This window comes from Halichoerus grypus, chromosome 5, assembly GCF_964656455.1.
Source record: "Halichoerus grypus chromosome 5, mHalGry1.hap1.1, whole genome shotgun sequence".
NCBI classification, from domain to species: Eukaryota; Metazoa; Chordata; class Mammalia; order Carnivora; family Phocidae; genus Halichoerus; species Halichoerus grypus.
The window spans coordinates 151,048,445-151,068,701 of NC_135716.1; the positions used below are offsets into that span (position 1 = coordinate 151,048,445).

The window sequence follows — 20,257 nt, forward strand, 5'->3', positions numbered from 1 at the left end:
GCAGAATGGCAGGCTCAACAGTGAAGGGAGATTGTCTTTGACAGGTCTCACAGCATCTTTGCTTATTAACTCTGCAAGCATAGGTAGGATGGTTATACCTATAGTTTCCTTGCCTGCAAAATCAGGATGATGGCACATTAACTCAGTTAAGCAAATACTTTTAGAGAATTTACCTATGTGTGTTGTTTCATCATTCCTGTCTTCATTCCAGACAATCCAAGCTATAAAAAAATAAGTAAAATAAGGGGCATCTGGCTGGCTCAGTGACTCTTGATCTCTGGGTCATTAGTTCAAGTCCTGTGTTGGGTGTAGAGATTACAAAAAAATTTTTAAAAAGGTAAAATAAGTTGACTTGACACATAAGTTGTTATTTTTACCTCTCCCAAAAGGATTAAGAGTCTCAAAGGAATTTTACACAAATTGACAGCTTAACAATCCTAAAAAATATGATGTTTCTTTTTTTTTTTTTAAAGATTTTATTTATTTATCTGAGAGAGAGAGAGAACAAGAGACAGAGAGCATGAGAAGGAGGAGGGTCAGAGGGAGAAGCAGACTCCCCGCTGAGCAGGGAGCCCGATGCGGGACTCCATCCCAGGACTCCAGGATGATGACCTGAACTGAAGGCAGTCGCCCAACCAACTGAGCCACCCAGGCGCCCCAAAAATATGATGTTTCTTAAAAGCAAAGCTGCAGTTGTTTTTAAAGAGCAGTAGTCTAGCTTAGTCAGAAGTGTAAATAGAGAAAGGAAAAAGTGGTATTTGGAGAAAATGAGTAACAAAACTCATAACTAATTCCAACTTCCCTGTTCCTGGTGATAACAATACCTCTTTAATTCCTTCAGCCAGCCTACTAGCAGGCACGTCAGGGTTTATGACACTAAACATTTACCCAGGGTAATCATAAAGACTATGTCATGTGGACAGGGACTGAAAGGCAATAAGGAAAAATGAGAACAACCAATGTGTTAAGATGTAGAATTTTGGGTGAACTTTTCCCTTTATAATTTTTTTCTTGTTATAGCATTGTTTGTGCAACAAACTCGTGCATTTTTTAAAAGTGTACCCTAGAAATGATTCTCTGTGAAGCAAATTAAAGCACTTGCAAATCTGAAAAGTAGGGCTGGTAGCTTTTCTCTGTAGGGACCCATAACCAGAGCAATTCTATAGTGTCCTGAAATGACACAAATTTTAAAAAATGGGGATCAAAGACGAGATCAATAGAATAGTATATATGCAGTCTATTTAAATTGCCTGCAATCTAAAAATAATTCATATTTGCTTTGGATAATTACCTCTTGTTACTCCAACTTTAAAATTGTGCCTTCCTTGTTCTGTTTGTCATATCCTTCCAGTTCCCTATGCCATCAAGCACAAAGCTTAGTGTATAGTAGGTCCTTGGTATAGTATTTGTAGATTTTATTTCACTAAGCTTATTCTCCAATTTAACAAATCACTTCCCGTAATCTCTATGAATGTGTTGTTCATTTATTAACACGTCAATTGTCAATATGCCTGGACAAATAATAATATATGGGTACTCTTTTAATTAACTTTAATTAACTTTCACACTCATTAACTCTTCTCTATAATAATGTACAATATGCAAATGTGGAAAATCAATCTTAGAGAGATTAAATGGCAGAATTGAGGCCAGATCCCCAAAGCCAGTGCTTGTTATATTATAACATAATTCAAAAAATGTTCTCAATATCTAGGGAATTAGGCCCTTTAGGCACCTCTCAGCTGTTCTAAATATGAGGCTGAGTCATTCCAATCCTAAAATGAAGTCAATAATTACCTTTCTGTTCATTTAATTTGAAAAGGATCTATATTATGCATATCATTAAATGTATATCCTGCTTAGGAATCCAGTGGTAATAAAATGTTTAATTGAAGTCTTACTGGTATTTGAGTTCTTATTAACCAAAAAGAAGACATTTTATTTTATTGTTCTTGCCCAAAAAATTAGCGTATGTTTCAACTCTCCACTTGCCCCTTCCTTTTTTCTTTTTAGTAGACTTTATTCTTTTAGAACAGTTTTGGATTTACAGAAAAATTAAGAACCCAGTACAGATTTCTCATATACCCCCCACAGAGTTTCCCTCTATTATTAACATCTTATATTTAGTATGGTACATTTGTTACAATTAATTAACCAATATTGGTACATTATTATTAATTAAGGTCCATAGTTTAGATTTTCTTAGTTTGTTTTTTGTCTTTGTTTCTGTTTGAGAGAGAGAGAGCACACGTGCATGGGGTTGAGGAGGAGGGGAAGAGGGAGAGGGTGAGAGATAATCTTAAGCAAGGTCCACTGACATGGGGCTTGATCTCATGACCTGAGCTGAAATCAAGAGTTGGACCCTTAACTGACCCTTAACCCACCAAGGCGCCCCTAGATTTTCTTTTTTTAACCTAGTGTCATTTTTCTATTCCATGATTTCATCCATGATGCTACATTATACCTAGTTGTCATCTCTCTTTAAGCTCCTCTTGGCTAGTTTCTCAGACTTTCCTTGTTTTTGATAACCTTGACAGTTTTTTTTTGAATACAGGTCAGGTATTATAGGATTCCCCACTATTAGAATTTGTCCAGTGTTTTTCTCAAGATAAGACTGGGTCTATAGTTTACTGAAAAGAAGACCACAAAGGTAAAGTGCCATTTTCAACACGGCATATCCAGTGTACATACTATCAACATGACTTATGACTGTTAATGTTGGTCTTGATCACCTGGCTGAAGTAGCTTTGGTCAAGTTTCTCCAGTGTAAAGTTACTCTTTCCTCCCCTCCTTTCCATACTGTACACTATGCCTAGCCCATACCTAAGGAGTAGGGAGTTACGTGTTATGCTCATCCTTTCCTTTTTGTCTAATATCTTACATTTCTCTTTTGGATATCTTAAAGTAGTTCTAAAGAAAACCATAGATCATGAGGGTCTCACACAAAGTCCCTTTCTTTTACATCCTAAATTCAATCTCTAATCAAATCCTGTTGATTTTACCTTCAAAATATATCTAGAATCCAACCACCTCTCACCACCTCCTTTGCTACTGCTCTTGTTCAGGCTACCGTCAGTGTCTTCCCTAGGTCATTGCAGTAGCTTGCAGTAGCTTTCTAACTGGTCTCCTTGCTTCCCCTGCCCCCTATAGTTTATTCTCAAAGTAGCAACCACAGTAGTCCTTCTAAAACCTAAAGTCAGATCATGTCAGCCCCCCGTTTAAAATATTCCAGTGGTTGGGGCACCTGTCTTGCTCCTTTGATAGAGCGTGTGATTCTTAATCTCAGGGATTTCAGTTCAAGCCCCACATTGGGTGTGGAGCCCACTTTGAAAAAATAATACAATAATAAAAAAATATATTCTGGTGGCTTCCTATCTAACTCAAAAGTGCAGGCAAATTCTTATCATGGCCCCTAAAGCCCTGTGTGGTCTACCAATACCTCCTCCCCCTTCAACCCTTAATATTCTTCTCCTCACTCACTCTGCTAAGGACATACTGGTATCCTTGGTCTTCCTTGAAGACGCCAGGGAGCTCCCTCCCCAGGTCCTTTGCACTTAATGCAACTCATGACAGCCATCCAGGTGTGTCACTTGGATCTTTCTCCAGAAAGATCATGCCAATCAGCTGCAAAGCATACACTTGGCTAGCAGCCTCTTGCTGTGGCCTTCAGGATCTGCTTTAGCTTGGTGCTTTCTTTTTCTTAGAAGCCCCAGGCAATGCCTAAGCACAGCAAGGATTCTAGCCATTTCTGCCTAATGTGGGATTCTTCTAATGGGCAATCGTTGTTCCAGAGCTCCCTACTGGGTTGGCCAACACTTTGTCAGACATGCATCACTGTCTGAGGCTCTTCCTACTCTCACACCAGAGCTGAGGAACCCACCATCATTTCTCTTAAAATGTGTGCCCTAGGGGCGCCTGGGTGGCTCAGTCGTTAAGCGTCTGCCTTCAGCTCGGGTCATGATCCCAGATTCCTGAGATCGAGCCCCGCATTGGGCTCCCTGCTCGGTGGGATGCCTGCTTCTCCCTCTCCCACTCCTCCTGCTTGTGTTCCCTCTCGGGGTCTCTGTCAAATAAATAAAATCTTTAAAAAAAAAAAATGTGTGCCCTAGAGTCTAAGAATTTTTTCAGGAAAGCAGAGAAGCAAATGACATTCTATAGAGCATATATCTCTTGGCTAGTTCTTTTCTTTCTTTTTTTTTTTTAAGATTTATTTATTTGAGAGAGAGAAAAAGCACTTGTACACCACCAAAGCAGGGGAAGAGGCAGAGGGAGAAGAGAATCTCAAGCAGACTCCCTGCTGAGTGCAGAGCCCCACCCTGGGATGATCTCAGGACCCCAGATCATGACCTGAGCTGAAATCTGGAGTCAGTTGCTCAACCGACTGAGCCACTCCAGCACCCCTCTCTTGGCTAGTTTGATACATTTTTCAGGATAGTGTTTTAGGGATGCCTGGCTGGCTAAGTCGGTTAAGCGTCTGCCTTCAGCTCAGGTCATGATCCCAGGATGCTGGGATCCAGTCCCCCCATCTGGCTCCTTGCTCAGGCGGAGAGCCTGCTTCTCCCTCTGCCTGCCACTCCCCCTGCTTGTGCTTGCGCTAACAAATAAAGAAATAAAATCTTTAAAAAAAAATAGTGTTTTAACTCCTTCAAAAGAGTGGATGCTTATTCAGAACAATACGACCTACAGATGCATCGCACACTTTGACACTCCCATATTGCTCAGGAAACTAACGTTAAGTGAAATGCAGAGGAAAGTTAAGTGGCATTTTAAATCCTCACTCCGCACTGTGATTTTTTTTTACATTTTCTCCCCCCCCCCTTTTTTTTTTTACATTTCCTCCCTTGTTGAATAGGGATAATACCCACTTTGTTGCAGGACAATCATATAAAATAATGATGGAGAAGGCTCAATTACCAACATTAGCTGTAGAGACTAAGAATACATGGTTTATAAATTTAAATCACGTTCTTTTCTACTCGACGGTTTTGTTGTTACTGAGAGGAGAGAAGTCTTCTTAGTTAAGAAACTAGAAGAAATCTAACTTCCCTCTCTTTTGTTCATTTAAGTAAAACGTTTTGTCCGCTTCTAATCGCCTGTAGACAATCAAGACAGCAAGCACTTCCGGCTTCCTCTGCCACCCCCGCAACCAGCGGTTTGGGCTTTTCATTGCGCATGCGCAAGGTCCGCCCCACCCCGGAACTTAACCGTTGACCAAAATGTAGTGTTTAAATCCTCCGGAATCTGATCCTGGAGAGCCGGTGGCGCACTCATTTCTCCAATGAGGCTTGGGATTGGTCAAGCGCCGGATTGGTGCGGAGAGCTGATTGGCTGGTGTGGCGGCCCGTCGCGGCGACCGGTGCGTGTTGCCTCTAGCACCGCCCCTGCCCCTGACGGGTCGATTTTCTGACCAGTCAGTAGGCGCGGCGCGGACTTCGGTTTAGCGAGCCTGTGTTTGCCGCCTCGGTTCCCGCGACCCCAACGTCCCGGAGGCGGGGCAGAGGCGGCGGAGGCGCTCCTTGGAGCCGACCGCTGTTCCGGCTCAACAAACAGACCCCGCTGGGCGGAGGTTGCGGTGAGTGGGGCTTTGTGTCCTGGATTCTCCCGAAGGGCAGCAGCGAAGCTCGGAGGAGGACGGTGGGCAACATTCAGGCCTCTGTGTTGGGTTCAGCCCTCCTGGAACCTGGGACCGATGACGTGAATGGGAACTAGTGGGAGAAATAAATCAAGCGGACCAATTCCTAGGTATCGTTTGTCGTTAGGTATGTGAAAGAGGTTTGCCGTCGATAACGTGTCATTTAAAGGTGTTTTTACTGTGAAAGTTTGACGGCTGAAGTGTGCGCGTTCCTGCATTCCTCACATTCAGCTCATATGGCTACGTAGTTAAGGGGTCAGTTAATGTTTGAAGTCTGTGGTCTACTGGGAATAGTGTGTAAACAACACAGTGTGAAAATGCTGTGTGTGAACGCAGGCGGTGGTCACATCTCTATGGTGTCCAGGAGATGGTTTTACAGAGCAGGTGACATTCGATTTGGATTGTAAAGGATGATGGACATTTACCAGGGCATTCCAGGTTAAGGGAACAGGCTGTGCAAAGATGCTCAAACTCGGGGAACTGTAAATAGTTCAGTTTGGTTGGAATGTAGGATAAAGGATGAGGTTGGAATAATAAGGTGGGGCCAGACTGTGAAGGTGCTTTATTCTGTATATAAAGAAGAGGCATCAGCTTTTTAAGCAGGGGGAATAATTTGGTCAGATATGCACAAATACCCTTCTAGGAGCACTCTGGGGACTTTTCAGTAAATCTGGTGGGAATTAATGAAGTCAGGAACTAAGGTCGTAGAGATGTTAAGACAGAATTTATATGGGGAAACAGGGAGGAAGGGGTGGTAAGGATGACTTCAGGGTTTCCATTTTGATAAAGGATGATGCCATTATCTGAGGAGAATATGTTTTGCTAGGTATAGGTGGTATGTGGTTTCAGTTTCACTGGCTTTAATTGCTTGCGTGATGCTGTCAGAATAAACTCATGTATTTTAAAATGAGAAATAGATCAACATTCTCTCTTTACCCTAATACATAAAGGAAGAAGAGACAAATATGGAGCTTTAAGACTCTTGTTTAATGAAGAAAAATGGCATTTAATGTACTTCCTAGAGTTACAATTATCGATCTGAATACTGTTACCGTGACGTAGAAGGGCTTTCAAGTTTAAAGACTTCATTCCATAAATGATGCATGAAGTCCAGATATCTCCAAGAGGGACTTTTTAGTCAACCTTACAAGAGCACCTTAAACAAGATTTTCTTCTAGTAAATAATTTCAGCCTCTGGCTTTATCTGAAAAATCTCTTCTGCACCTGCATTAATAATTCTTTCCTCTCTTATCTTGCTTCAGACAATTCCTTCTTACTAGAATTGAGGTAGAATGTACAGGGCCTAAAGAACTCTAAGACCTAATAAGAGTATAGGAAATACTGAATTGTAAAGAAAGGACTATGAGCTCTATTTTGCTTTGATAATATTTAGATGAAGATATCCAGTGGGCAATTAGAAATACAGGTTTGAAACTCAGAAGAGAGGTGGAAGCTGAGATTTTGCTATGTACAGATGGGTGTGGAAACAATGGGAGTGGCTGAGAAGTCCCCAAAGAGGGCATGTGCAGCCAAAAAAAGACCACTGATTCTGTAGGGAAACAAGTCCGTTTGTGGGGATGCAGTATTTGTCTTCCATCTCCAGAAGATTTAAGGTTTGATAACCTTGTTACAGAACCAATAAATATCTAGTTCATTGTTCCTATGTACTATTTTGCGGTTTTCTGAATATTATGAGGCTTTTGGTCAAATTTTTATATATTAAATACTTCCTGCTGCCTAGATTAATATTAACATTAATTTATAGGCAGAATGATTATAAAGTATGAAAATGATCAGAATCCACAAGCACTTTATCTTACTAATCTATAGATGAAGGTACTTCATATAAGTAACCTAATTTTGCCTGCACTGTTAATATGTGGTTAAATCATGTTTCTTATTTTTTGTTTTTATCATTCATTAGTAACCTTCACTTTACTTTTTTAGGAACTGAGCATTTGAAATTGAATACATAATTCACCAACTATCATGGAGCCTACATATTCTCTTGCAGGGCCCCAGATGAATACCAGGTATAGAAACATTTTTACAAAATGTTTTTTTCACTGCTTTTCATAACTTGGGAAGATAGGTTGGAATAGAAAAAAAACAAAACAAAACACAAAACTTTCAAATCAGGAACATCTGGGTCCACATCCCAGCTCTACCACTTGGTAGGTGGGTGACCTTGATCAAGTTAATTAACTTCTCTAAGCCTCAGTTTCCTCATCTGTAAATGGGGGATAGTAATCCCTATGTAACAGAAGATTATTGTGAAGGATTAAATAAGATTACTAAGGTAAAGGGTCTGGCACATAGTAGGCACTTGGTAAATATTAGTTTCATTCCCACCTTCCCTTTTTTGGTTTCACAGAGCATCTTTATTGGTGGGAAATAGAACCTGAGCTCTTTTTTTTTTTTAAAGATTTTATTTATTTATTTGACAGAGAGACACAGCAAGAGGGGGAACACAAGCAGGGGGAGTGGAAGAGGGAGAAGCAGGCTTCCCATGGAGCAGGGAGCCCGATGCGGGGCTGGATCCCAGGACCCTGGGATCATGACCTGAGCCGAAGGCAGATGCTTAATGACTGAGCCACCCATGAGCCCCAGAACCTGAGCTTTTGAGGCTAAAAATCATACATATTTATTTACATCCTAGACAAGTGAGGAAAAGTGGCTGGGTTCCTTCCCTTGTCTAAACCCTAATCCTTGATGGGAAAAATTTCACATTGAATATACCAAGTTTCTTTAAATGTCCCTAAACCTTTTCCCACTCATGTGGAATAGGAAGGAGGAGCTTGCCACCTGTCCCCTAATTTTCTGTCTGTCAATACTGTGGGGATAAGGCAGATTGGCTTGTGTTGGCTGTTTGGATCATTTATCGTTCTTTTTTTTCCCTCTAGGGAGGGACAATTAATGCTGATATGTGATTTTTCTTTTCTTCTAAACTATAATTATATCCATGAGTTACCTTCGTTCTCTGTACTTTTCTTTTGTGCCAGATGTTTTTGATGAAGACAATGGGAAACATGACCCAAAGAGGCTATCATATTCCTTTTGCTTAATTTTGGCCCTTCTGTTTTATCCTACTGCCACCTCTTAGAAAATTTGTCAACTTCTGTTCTTTGAAAGAACTTAGTGCAACAAGTCAATACACTCTCTTTTCTATTTTATTTTTAGGCCAAAATCATTCCTTACATTCTAGGTAAGATAATATACTCATGTAATTTAAATTGATTATTCCTGATATATTCAACTTAGTTTTTTTATTTATTTAATGACCTCTGGTTTTCTTTCTTTTCTTTTTTAAGATTTTATTTATTTATTTGAGAGAGAGAGTACAAGCAGGAGAGAGGCAGAGGGAGAGGGAGAAGCAGACTCCCGACTGAGCAGGGAGCCCGACATGGGGCTCGATCCCAGCACCCTGGGATCATGACCTGAGCTGAAGGCAGACACTTAACCAACTGAGCCACCCAGGTGCCCTGACCTCTGGTTTTCAATAATCTCTGGGCTAGAAGAGTAACGGTTCTGAATTATTTAGGGGTTGCAGACCCCTTTGAATATCTGATAGCATGAATCCCCTATATAAGATAAAACACTTATATACATACATGTAAAATTTTGTGCCACATTTCAGGATGTTTGTGTTTACCCTGCCTCTAAAGTCTACTGTATACCTTAGATTAAGAAAAGGACTAATAGCAGCATTTATTGAAATCTTGTTATGTGCCAGGTGCTGTGCTAAGCACATTACATGCATTATTCTTCTTTAATCCTTATAACAAACCTATGAGGTGTAGGTACTATTATTATCATCCCCCCACCTTTTTTTTTTTTTTAAATGAGGAAACTGTAGTGTAGAGAGATTAACCAATCCGAAGTTATGTAGTTGGTAAGTGATATAGGCAGGATTTAAACCTGCCTATACCACTGTCACCTGATGTGACTTCTACTTTAAACCTTTTACGTATATGGACTCATTTAATATTCAGTGTAACTACCAGGAGATACAGGTATTATCCTGTTTAACAGATGAGGAAACTGAGGCACAGAGACAGTAAATAACATGAGTGAGGTCATACAGCTAACAAATTTTGAAGCGAGTTTTCAGACCTAAACAATTGATTTCAAGATATTTTGCTTTACCCACCACATTATACTGCCTCTCACCAACTGATAAATATATTAAATATAGAAGCATAGATTAAACTGACAATTTGTTACTTACTAGCTTTGTGACCTTGAACAGATTTCTCAATCTCAGACTATATCCTCATTTCAAAAATGGGAGATTAAAGATCCTTCTTATAGATATTATGAGCTCAAATTAAACGTGGATTTGAAAGCACACAGCTAGTAATAGTGGTGGAGCCAGGATTGGAACCCAGGTTCTAAAGCACTAAACCATTCAGCTTCTGGAAGTATAAGCTTTGAAATCAGCCACACCTAGATTCAGATCCCACCTTTGCTACTTAATTGTTGTATAAAGTTAGGAAAGTTACAGTTTGTTATCTATAAAATGGGTAATAAAGTGTTTCTGGAACAATTTTAGTGAGAAATATTATGTATGTAAAGTGCCTACTGGGATTCCTGGTACATAGTAGGTGATCAGTAAACTGGGGCTAGTCTCGTAGTTGAGAAGCTTCATTAGATGATATGTGAAAGTAAGACCTAGAACGAGGTATTCCTAATACATGATATACATATTCTTTCAGTTCAACTATTTAATAGTTTACTACCATGCAAATGCATTGGTGTAGTTAGCTCACTGTCAGAGCTTTCTTGCTTTAATTACATGGGACTTTGGCTGATGTCTTTTCCCCAGTCCTTTCTCTCTGTTGTTTTTTTTCTTACCATGGTTTTCTCATGTTACTCACATAAAATAAAAACTTTATGATGGTGTTCTGTATGACTTAGCATTGAAACCTTGCTTTACACTGTTTCTAGGATCTTTGCTTAAGGAATTACTTATAATGCTGTCCTTTTGATGCTTCAATAACAATTAAACTGAAGTGATAGGACCCAAGATACTAAGTTTAGAAACACTGAAAAATAAAGACTATATTAAGTTTTTGTGCTTTTCATAATTTTATTGGGTATTATCTAGAAATTAGCTCAGAGGGACAGAATTTTAAATTTAAATGTAATTTCATGGTTTATACTTATTTCTCTGTTACTTAAAGTGAGGATATTACAGGATTGATACTCCCGATTCTTATTTACTTATTTATTTATTTATTTATTTTCTTTTTTCTTTTTATTTTAAGTATGCTCCATGCCCAGTGTGGGGCTTGAACTCACAACCATGAGATCAGGGGTCACATGCTCTACCAACTGAGCCAGCCAGGTGCCCCTTCCCCTTCTTTTTAAGAGACGTGTGTATATGAATTTATGTATGCATAGGAAAAAATGGATAGGAAAAAACAATACCTAAATTCTGAGTGCTTATTTTCTTGATAGTAAAGTTACAAGGATTTTTCTTTTTCTTTTTTTTTTTTTACTTTTTAAAAATATTTTTAAGCTCTCTTAAAATTAACATAAGTAGTTTGAAAAGCCCCATCATTTAACGTTAAACTGCTTCTTATAAAATTTCTGCTAAGTTTGCTTTTCATTGTGCTTTGATTTAAAAAAATTTTTTTAAAGGTTTCCTTCAAGCAGGATGGTACCTTTCTACTTTCCTCCATCAAAATGTGCACTTTGGAACCCAATCCCAATTGGAGATTTCATCTACTTACATCTCAGTTACTACAGGTATAAGATGTTTCTCTTTTCAAATCAAACCAGTATAAACAGGAGTCAAAAGGATGTATGAGGCAAAGTTGATTACTATGACTAATTCCTTTTTTTTTAACTTTTCCATTCAGAAACTCCCCTCAAACTATCCGTTTTGCTGCTTCTTAAATCTATTTCTTGTGCTTTTGAGAAGTAATCTTAATTTCGCAGTTAAAATGTTTTGCAAATCTAAAGTTCTAAGTATTATAGGAGTTCAAGAGACAAGATATAATAAAAACTGAAAGGGTTTTTCATCGTGCTTTAGCATGCTGTCTTTGTAAAACATTGAGAAGATTGAACTTATTTTGAGTGGATAGATCATGTTAGAAGGAATATAAAATATGGTTATGGGCAGGATCTTGAAAGACATAAATACTTAGGCTTAAAGAAATAGAAAATAGAGATTCACTGTGATTTGTGTATAAGGGAGTTATTTGTTGAAAGCAGAATTCTAAGAAGGGTGGGTCATAGTGGGGAGAACCTGGAGTTATCTTAGCTGTGAGGTGGTTTTCTATAAGTAACATCAATTTATGCCCTAGTGGTTTGTTTAAGGTGCTATAACTGGAGTCAGACTGCCTGGAGGGTCAAATCCTTATCCTACCACTTCTTATTTATGCAACCTCAATAAAGTATGCAAGGATCAGTTTCTCTATGTAGAAAATGGGAATAATGATACCTGTTTCATAGCACTAATGAGACCGGCTCTGTAAAGCAGCAGTTGCCATGGTGCCTGGAACATAGGAAGTAGTCAATAAATGGTTGCTCTTATAAGGGCTTAGAGCAATGTAGCAGTATTAAGATCAAAAGGAAAGAATGAAACAAGGTATTTTGAAGAAATAGCATATAGCGTTTGATGATGGATTCAGTCGGACTAAAGGAGATACAAGTCAAAAAGTATTTTAAGTTCTAAACCAGTTGGCAGAGAAGGATAGTATCATTGACCAAAAACAGCCTTGTGGGGGTGCCTGGGTGGCTCAGTTGGTTAAGCATCTGCCTTCAGCTCTGGTCATGATCTCAGGGTCCTGGGATGGAGCCACGGATTGGGCTTCTTCCTGCCCAGCAGGGAGTCTCCTTCTCCTTCTCTCTGCTCATACTCTCTCTCTGTCTCTCTCAAATAAATAAAATCTTAAAAAAAAAAAAACCAGTCTTGTGGAAGTTCAATTAAATATTTCTTAGACTTGTCCATTCTTTTCTCGATGTCTCTTGACCTTTTATATTTTCTGTTGTTATCTTTCTGTGCTACAGTGTGAATAATTTTTTCTTCAACTCTACTAATTTTCTCTTTAGGTGTACTTAGTTGCCATCTAACCTGTATGTTTAGGTTTTTTAAATGTGGAAGTATTCCATATATATGAAAGATTGTTTATAATATATATGCAGAGTTTATAGGATAATAAAAATTCTTGTACCTGTCCCCGGTTCATTATATTGAGTTTTGAATTGATTATATTTTTATTTCTGCAAGTTCTTTGCGGTTCTTTTTCAAATCTGCCTCATCTTTTTTTTGATAGTATCTACTTCCTTTCTCATATTTTGGAGTCCCTTTTGTGTATCTTTACACATTTTAATCATAGTTTTATATATTCTACATTCAATAATACTAGTATCTGAAGTCCATAGACCATCTGTAAACAAAGAGATGTGGTATTTCCATCAATTCTTATTTATAGAAACAGGAGGCTGGCCTTATAGTTTCTTGAACCTTGCTCTGGTTCGTAAAGTTAAGCAAATGCTCAGAGAACAACTATAAAGTCAGTGTCTACTTACTGCAATTCTGGTTTCCAGGAAGCTCTCCCTACCCACCACCACCGCCTGCCCATCTTTGACCCTAGGATTTCTCAACAATGATTTTTCTGTACATGTTAAAAGATGTGTGTTATATATATATATTTTTTAATATTTTATTTATTTATTTAATTGACAGAGAGAGAGAGACTGTGAGGGAGGGAACACAAGCAGGGAGAGTGGGAGAGGAAGAAGCAGGCTTCGCGCTGAGCAGGGAGCCCGATGCGGAGCTCGATCCCAGGACGCTGGGATCATGACCTGAGCCGAAGGCAGACGCTTAACCGACTGAGCCACTCAGGCGCCCCAGATGTGTGTTATATTTTAGGCAGCATTTCATGGCAGGAGGGTTTTTTAGGATGTCAGATCCACCATATTCATAAAAGACTTGTTATTTTTCAGAAATCCAAAGCTTGTGGTAACTGAAAGGACCATCCGACTTGCCTGTCGTCATGCTAAGCAGAATAAAAAAAACCTGCCATGCTTTTTACTTGGGTCTCTCGTAGTAGATGAAGGTAATATACTTTAAAAAAATATTTTTATAACTATAATAGAATTTGTGTTTCGAATTCAGCCAATTATTGTAATGTTTTTTGTGCTAACGTTCTTTGCAATATACCAAGGTTATAAAGGTAAGTAAAACTTGACGCTACTGATCACAGACTTCACAGGTCAGGTGGAAGAATATATATGCAAGCCATTTTTTAAAATAAGAGCTTAGTGTACTATTAATATGAACAAAATGCTTTGTTATAATTGTAGGCTTGCTTGGTTGATTTCAAATTTTTATTGTCATGCTATATAATAACTGCTATTTTTGTTCTTCAGATGAAGAAAGTATGACATTGACAATAGATCGTTTTGATCCTGGTAGAGGAGTACCTGAATGCTTAGAAAGAACCCCTACTGCTTTTCTTCCTGGGGACTTTGTGATTCCATGCAAAATTCATACTCATGGACTCTGTTCAAAAGAAATAATAGTTCATGATGCAGATGACTTCAGTTCAGCTTTTAAGGTGAGATTTATTGATAACTTGATTATTCTTAATTGAACACAAGTATCAAATTATGTGTACTATGTTGTATTTCAATAAACCCATATTTAACAAGTATTCATAATAATTTCTGATTGAATGATTGTTGCTAAAATACAATTAAATGTGGTTTCTGAAGGCAGAAATTCTAGAGAGGTAATATGGGTAGCATTCCAGAAGGGGAGGCAGTATGACCAAGATACCCAAGTAAAAGATGTGCTCAGGGTGATATTAAGGCTGTAGATTTTTGCTGCATTTGTGAGCAATCAGATTGGACTATTAGTTTGGCCAGATTGTAGAGAGCCTTGTCTGCCAGGCTAAGGAATTTGAACTTTGTCATACGGGCTATGTAGAATCACTGAAAGTTTCTGAAAAGAGGAAATACTATTAAATTAAGGATAGTTAATCTGATAGGGCAGCCTGACTGAAGTCAGAGAGAGTAGGCAGGCCAAGTCTGTAGTCAGGTGTGTATTAGAGAAGGTGTATTAGCCTGGAGTAGAGTGGTGGCAGAATGTCTAGGAAGGACGCAGTGGGCCTGAGCAACTACGCAGGAAGAACCGATTTGACAATTTGTGGCAATAAGAAAATAATTAAAGAAGAATGGACTTTAGATTTTCTTAGTTGAGTTGGAGTTTACATCTGGTTTTTTCATGTGATAAATGTTTATTAGAAGTGACATTCTCTAGTAAGAATTTGAAATGCTGCTGGGACATCTAAGTTGGCAATATGTAGTGGAGCTTGGTACAATAAATCTCACTTGCTTTGACATAATTATTCATGTAACTTTTTGGTCACATGGAAAAAAATGAGAGAATTGAAATGTTACAAATCAGAAATTGTGTAATTTTGTTAGATCAAGGTATATGTATGTATACATGTACCAGTATGAAGTAAAACGTTTAGAGATACAGATTTCAAAGTTTTAAAATAGTTGTATAATATTGATTCCGCAGGCTCTGCAGCATCATGTGTGTAGCAAAGATTTCTTGGACTGTGGTAAACTGCTTTCCCTAAGAGCTCGTATCACTTCCAGGGAAAGTTTGGACATTGTGGATTTGGATTTGCATTGGGCAGCAGTAACTCTGGCAAATACCTTTAAGTGCAGACCTGTGAAGCCCATCCCCATTATTCCAACAGCTCTGGCAAGAAACTTGAGTAGTAATCTGAGTATTTCTCAAGTTCAAGGTACCTATAAATATGGGTAAGTAAGAGATAAATTAATTTTAAATATTGGTCACATTAGTATATTTTCATGGTATCCACATCATATGAAATATTTGTGCATTCAGTTTATATGCCAGAGATCTGTGGTGGCTAGATAAATAACCAAGGAAGGTAAAAAAATGAAGTTGTTAAATTTTACTGAATATGGTTCAGAGTTGTGCCTATCACCCCAAGAAAAATTAATGGTAAAATTTATATTAAAAATTGGTTGTATTTTGTGATTTGAAATTAGGAGACATTATCCTCTATGTCATTTTGCACTTTGTATCTTGCCTAGGTTTGGGTCATTGTCTTTTTGTCTCTTTTTTTTTTTTTTAGACTGTAATCTGACTCTGAGCCTAACAGAGGCTGAAAAATTTTTTTATTACTTGCAGTTTTAATTGTGAATAATGAGCATTGCAGAGAGAGAAAGGAGATAGCTAAATAAAAATTTGTAGTACTCTTGCTTACCAAATTGTCAACCACTTGAGGGTGGAGTTTCTCCACATAGCTGGAGCAGCATCCTCTCCAGCTTTCTATCACCACTCTTAGTTTCTTAGGAAATGTAAGCCAAATTGCATGCTTTCTGACCCTCAGCAGGGCTACTTCCCTGATTCCTCATCCACTTTCTTTATCTATTGTCTATTGAGCTAGGTTAGACTATGTAAGCACCCTCTGCTTTAAAGTCTAAGCAATTCACTTCTGGCTTCCTTTCCCACTGACTCCACCCTAGTTCCTGTTAGGTCTCTAGAGCTGAAAATGTTTGCCAAGATACACTCAACTGCAAGTCCAGTCCTCTAAAAATGCCTCTTCAAAAGAGGAAAAGAAAAAGAGAGGGTTTTCTTTTCAGAGGGTCCCTGGAATAGCGAGAAAAGTCCTATTTTTGAGTCCCACATGCTGACCAGAGCAACTCTCTGTTTGGAGTGGTACAAAGGAAAAAGTGTGTATGTTCCAGTATCATGGTATGGTCTACGGTGATCAAGTGTTTGGATTAAGTGAAACATTTAATTCTCTAGGAGTAGTAAGTGCTTCTCAGTTGGTACATGGGAACTTTTGTTAAAATTAACCAAAAAATTAGTTTTTCTTAGTACCCATGCCCATCTACTGGTGAAGCGTGAATTTATCTTTCTTTGAATTTTCCTTTTATGACCCCTTTTCATGCTAGTAGTAACCTAGGATGTTCAGTATTCTATCTAATTACCTATCTTCCTTGCCCCTTCTTACCTAGAATTATTTAATTTGTGACATTTGTCCTTTTCCTTGACCACATTCATTTATTTACCCTGATACTTGTTAGGATCCATTTTAGAATAGGTATTGTGTTAGACACTGGAATTAAATAGATAAAAACCATATTTATTGTCCATTAAATATATTAATGTGTAAACATGATGCAGATAAATATAATGGGGGTTTTTATACAGTGCAGGGAAAGCAGGAAGGTGTGTCCATATTGCCTGGGAAAATCATGGAAAGCCTGTTAGTTCTTTTAAAGAATAGGAATTTATCAGATGGTCAAGGCAGAAGAGCTTTCAGAGCAGGTGTTAAGTGTCATTTTTTTTTTAAGTTGTTTTCTTTTTTTTTTTCCTTAATCTTAAGTAATCTCCACACCCAATGTGGGACTCTAACTCAACCTTGAGATCAAGAGTCGAGTGCTCTTCCGACTGAGCCAGGCAGGTGCCCCAAATGTCATTTTTTTTCTAAGATTTTTTTTTTAAAAGATTTTATTTATTTATTTGAGATAGAGAGTGAGTGAGAGCAAGACCACGAGCCAGGAGACGGAGGGAGAGGGAGAAGCAGGCTCCCCACCGAGCAGGGACCCCGACACGGGGCTTGATTCCAGGACCCTGGGATCATGACCCGAGCTGAAAGCAGACGCTTAACCAACTGAGCCACTCACGCCCCCAACTAAGATATTATTTTTAAGTAATCTCTGTACCCAACATGGGCTTGAACCCACAACCCTGAGATCAAGAGTTGCACGCTCTATCAACTGAGCCAGCCAGGCGGCCCTAGATATTATTTTTTTTTATTTTTATTTTTTTTTTTTTAAAGATTTTATTTATTTATTTGAGAGAGAGAGAATGAGAGACAGAGAGCATGAGAGGGAGGAGGGTCAGAGGGAGAAGCAGACTCCCCGCCGAGCAGGGAGCCCGATGCGGGACTCGATCCAGGGACTCCAGGATCATGACCTGAGCCGAAGGCAGTCGCTTAACCAACTGAGCCACCCAGGCGCCCCCTAGATATTATTGATCCATAAATCTCCCTGCCAACTCAGGCTTAATCATCTTGTCACATGGCCTGATAAATTCATTATCTTTGTGTTTTAGGGTTATCATAGCAATAAAATATATCCTCATTGGTACTATTAAGACTTTATATCACTAATAGCATCATTTTTATTTTTGTGTTTTAAAGCCGTAATGATGAAATTAACTTTTTTTATTTGAGAGAGTGAGTGAGAGTGCAGGGGTTGGGGGAGGTGGGAGTGTGAGGAGCAGAGGGAGAGGGAGGGAGAGAATCTTAAACAGGCTCCACGCCCAGTGCAGAGGCTGATGTGGGGCTTAGTCTCACAGCCCTGAGATCATGACCTGAGCTGATATCAAAAGTCCAACACTTAACTGACTGAGCCATCCAGGCACCCCAACTCTTGACAATTCTATAGTTATTCATATTCTTAAAACTTACTGTCAATGATAGGGGCATCTGGCTGGCTCAGTCAATGGAGCATGTGACTCTTGATCTCGGGGTCTTGAGTTGAAGCCCCACACTAGCTGTAGAGATTACTTAAAAAAATGAGCTTAAAAAAAAAACTTACTGTCAATAATACATGTAATAACAAAGTTTAAATGTGGTATAATGTCCTTTTAGGAAAAGGTGAATTTTGGGGTCTATCATAATGGTTCCAACGTTCTTTGATAGTGGTTGGAAGAATATAGTGCATGGAAGATTGAATATACCTCACATAATTCAGCTTCGTTAGTGAGAAGTCACATCTGTTGCAGTCTTGTCAAGTCACCTGGATGCTTGAACACTTCTAGTAACAGGAAGTTCACTTCTCCCTGGGAAACCTTTTTGAATCTGAAATAGCCTTGATTTTAATATTCCTGATTAAAATAAGTGGACACTTTTAGAGCAAAACTTTTTAAAAAGGTTTGTGATCTTCAATGACCATTTTAATAGAAATTTTAAGATATTAAATCTCTTCAATCTCTTCTTCTTCCTGGATTTTTTTTTTTTTACATTTTGAACTATTTTCTTTGTTTGTGTGTATGAGAGAAGACATTCATTTGAATCATCTTCCCTGCCTAAAATATGCTTCTTCAAGCACTCAGATTATCTCTTTTAGGTAAAAAGTACATACTCTTAATTGTTTTTTACATGAATGTCTTCTGTTTAGATATCTTACCATGGATGAAACACGCAAATTGTTACTTTTGCTGGAATCGGATCCCAAGGTTTGTTCTCTACCATTAGTGGGAATGTAAGTATTATATTATATATGAAAACCTTTTCAGCCACATAAGTATTCAAATGTATGTAATAAGCATGTTAATTAGTTGTACTATGAATATATACTTAATACTTAGATCACCTTATAAAGCCACAAAGGCCAGTGATTCTTAAGCTTTCTTCTTTTTTTTTTTTTTTTTAAGATTTTATTTATTTATTTGACAGAGAGAGAGACACAGCGAGAGAGGGAACACAAGCAGGGGGAGTGGGAGAGGGAGAAGCAGGCTTCCCGCTGAGCGGGGAGCCCAATGCATGGCTCGATCCCAGGACCCTGGGACCATGACCTGAGCCGAAGGCAGATGCTTAACGACTGAGCCACCCAGGCGCCCCTTAAGCTTTCTTATTTTCATAGCAGAATCAGTTAAAACCAGATTTTGCCCAATCTTAGGAAGAACTCCAATAAATAAAACATACAAAGTTGAATTCTTCTGGTTAAAGTTGAATCCTTAGAGCCCTGTTTCTTTAACCTTCATCACTACCCCCTGTCCTTAAAGCATCTTGAAGAACACAGGGCTTAGAATAACACTTTAAAATACACTGCCAGGCAGTTTTGCAGAAATTCCCTTTGGTGTTAAGGGCTTTGTCTTTAGAGTTCGTGGTTAATGACATTTAGACAGATTATTCAGTCAGAAATTTATGTTTTTTGAGTATTTATTGAGTGCTTACCCTATGTATAGTACTGTATTTGGTACTGTTAGGATCTAAAGCTCTCCAAGGAATTTATAATCAAGGTGAGGCAATAAATTATATGTATATTCACAAATAGAAAAATAATAAGGAAGTATGTGATTTATTATGAAATGAGCAATATAGACAGTGAGCGTTATTAGTATTCATTAGAGGGATAATAGGGGACATTTCCTTAAAGAAGGCAAACTTAAGCTGGACCTTGAAGAGTTTGGATAATAGAAGGGAGGGGACTGGTGGTATGTGCAGTTAAACAATGCACAAATGTTCTGCAGACCACAAAATCTTACAGTCTGTTTCCTATGGTCCTAGTATTGGCTATCGGTTATACCAAGTGAATTCCTATTAAGAGCCTTGGGTGTTTTGGGCTACTGTCTCAATAACTATAGTTTTAGGCTACGTTAGCATTCTCCCCTAATTTAGCCCATTCTTCCTAGTCCAGGCTAGTTGATTCTAATTGATTCCTGCTTTCATCTCTATTGTTAACCATTTTGTCTCCCACCATTTTCTCGTCCTCTCAAGTGGAAGAGGACAAAAAATATATCTATATTCCTTTTAATTATTAGCATGGTCTAGTGTTCATAGATTTCTTATTTATGAGCTGTTCAATGTATTGCTGGTGAACACCAAGAAT

General features: G+C 38.4%; 1 protein-coding gene and 1 non-coding gene across 2 annotated transcripts in view; one reads left to right on the forward strand and one right to left on the reverse strand.

Annotated features, from left to right (window-relative positions):
- The first annotated feature begins 5,423 nt into the window (after positions 1–5,423).
- STIL (STIL centriolar assembly protein) overlaps positions 5,424–20,257 on the forward strand; it is a 75,257-nt gene continuing 60,423 nt past the window's right edge. The window contains exons 1-7 of the mRNA XM_036093470.2: positions 5,424–5,759; positions 7,580–7,665; positions 11,276–11,383; positions 13,589–13,701; positions 14,015–14,202; positions 15,174–15,421; positions 18,824–18,907. Of these exons, the coding sequence (XP_035949363.1) occupies positions 7,622–7,665; positions 11,276–11,383; positions 13,589–13,701; positions 14,015–14,202; positions 15,174–15,421; positions 18,824–18,907 (785 nt within the window). The 5' untranslated portion in view covers positions 5,424–5,759; positions 7,580–7,621. The remainder of the gene's footprint in view (positions 5,760–7,579; positions 7,666–11,275; positions 11,384–13,588; positions 13,702–14,014; positions 14,203–15,173; positions 15,422–18,823; positions 18,908–20,257) is intronic.
- TRNAR-CCU (transfer RNA arginine (anticodon CCU)) lies at positions 10,909–10,981 on the reverse strand. The gene has a single exon. It is a non-coding gene; the product is annotated as a tRNA-Arg (tRNA).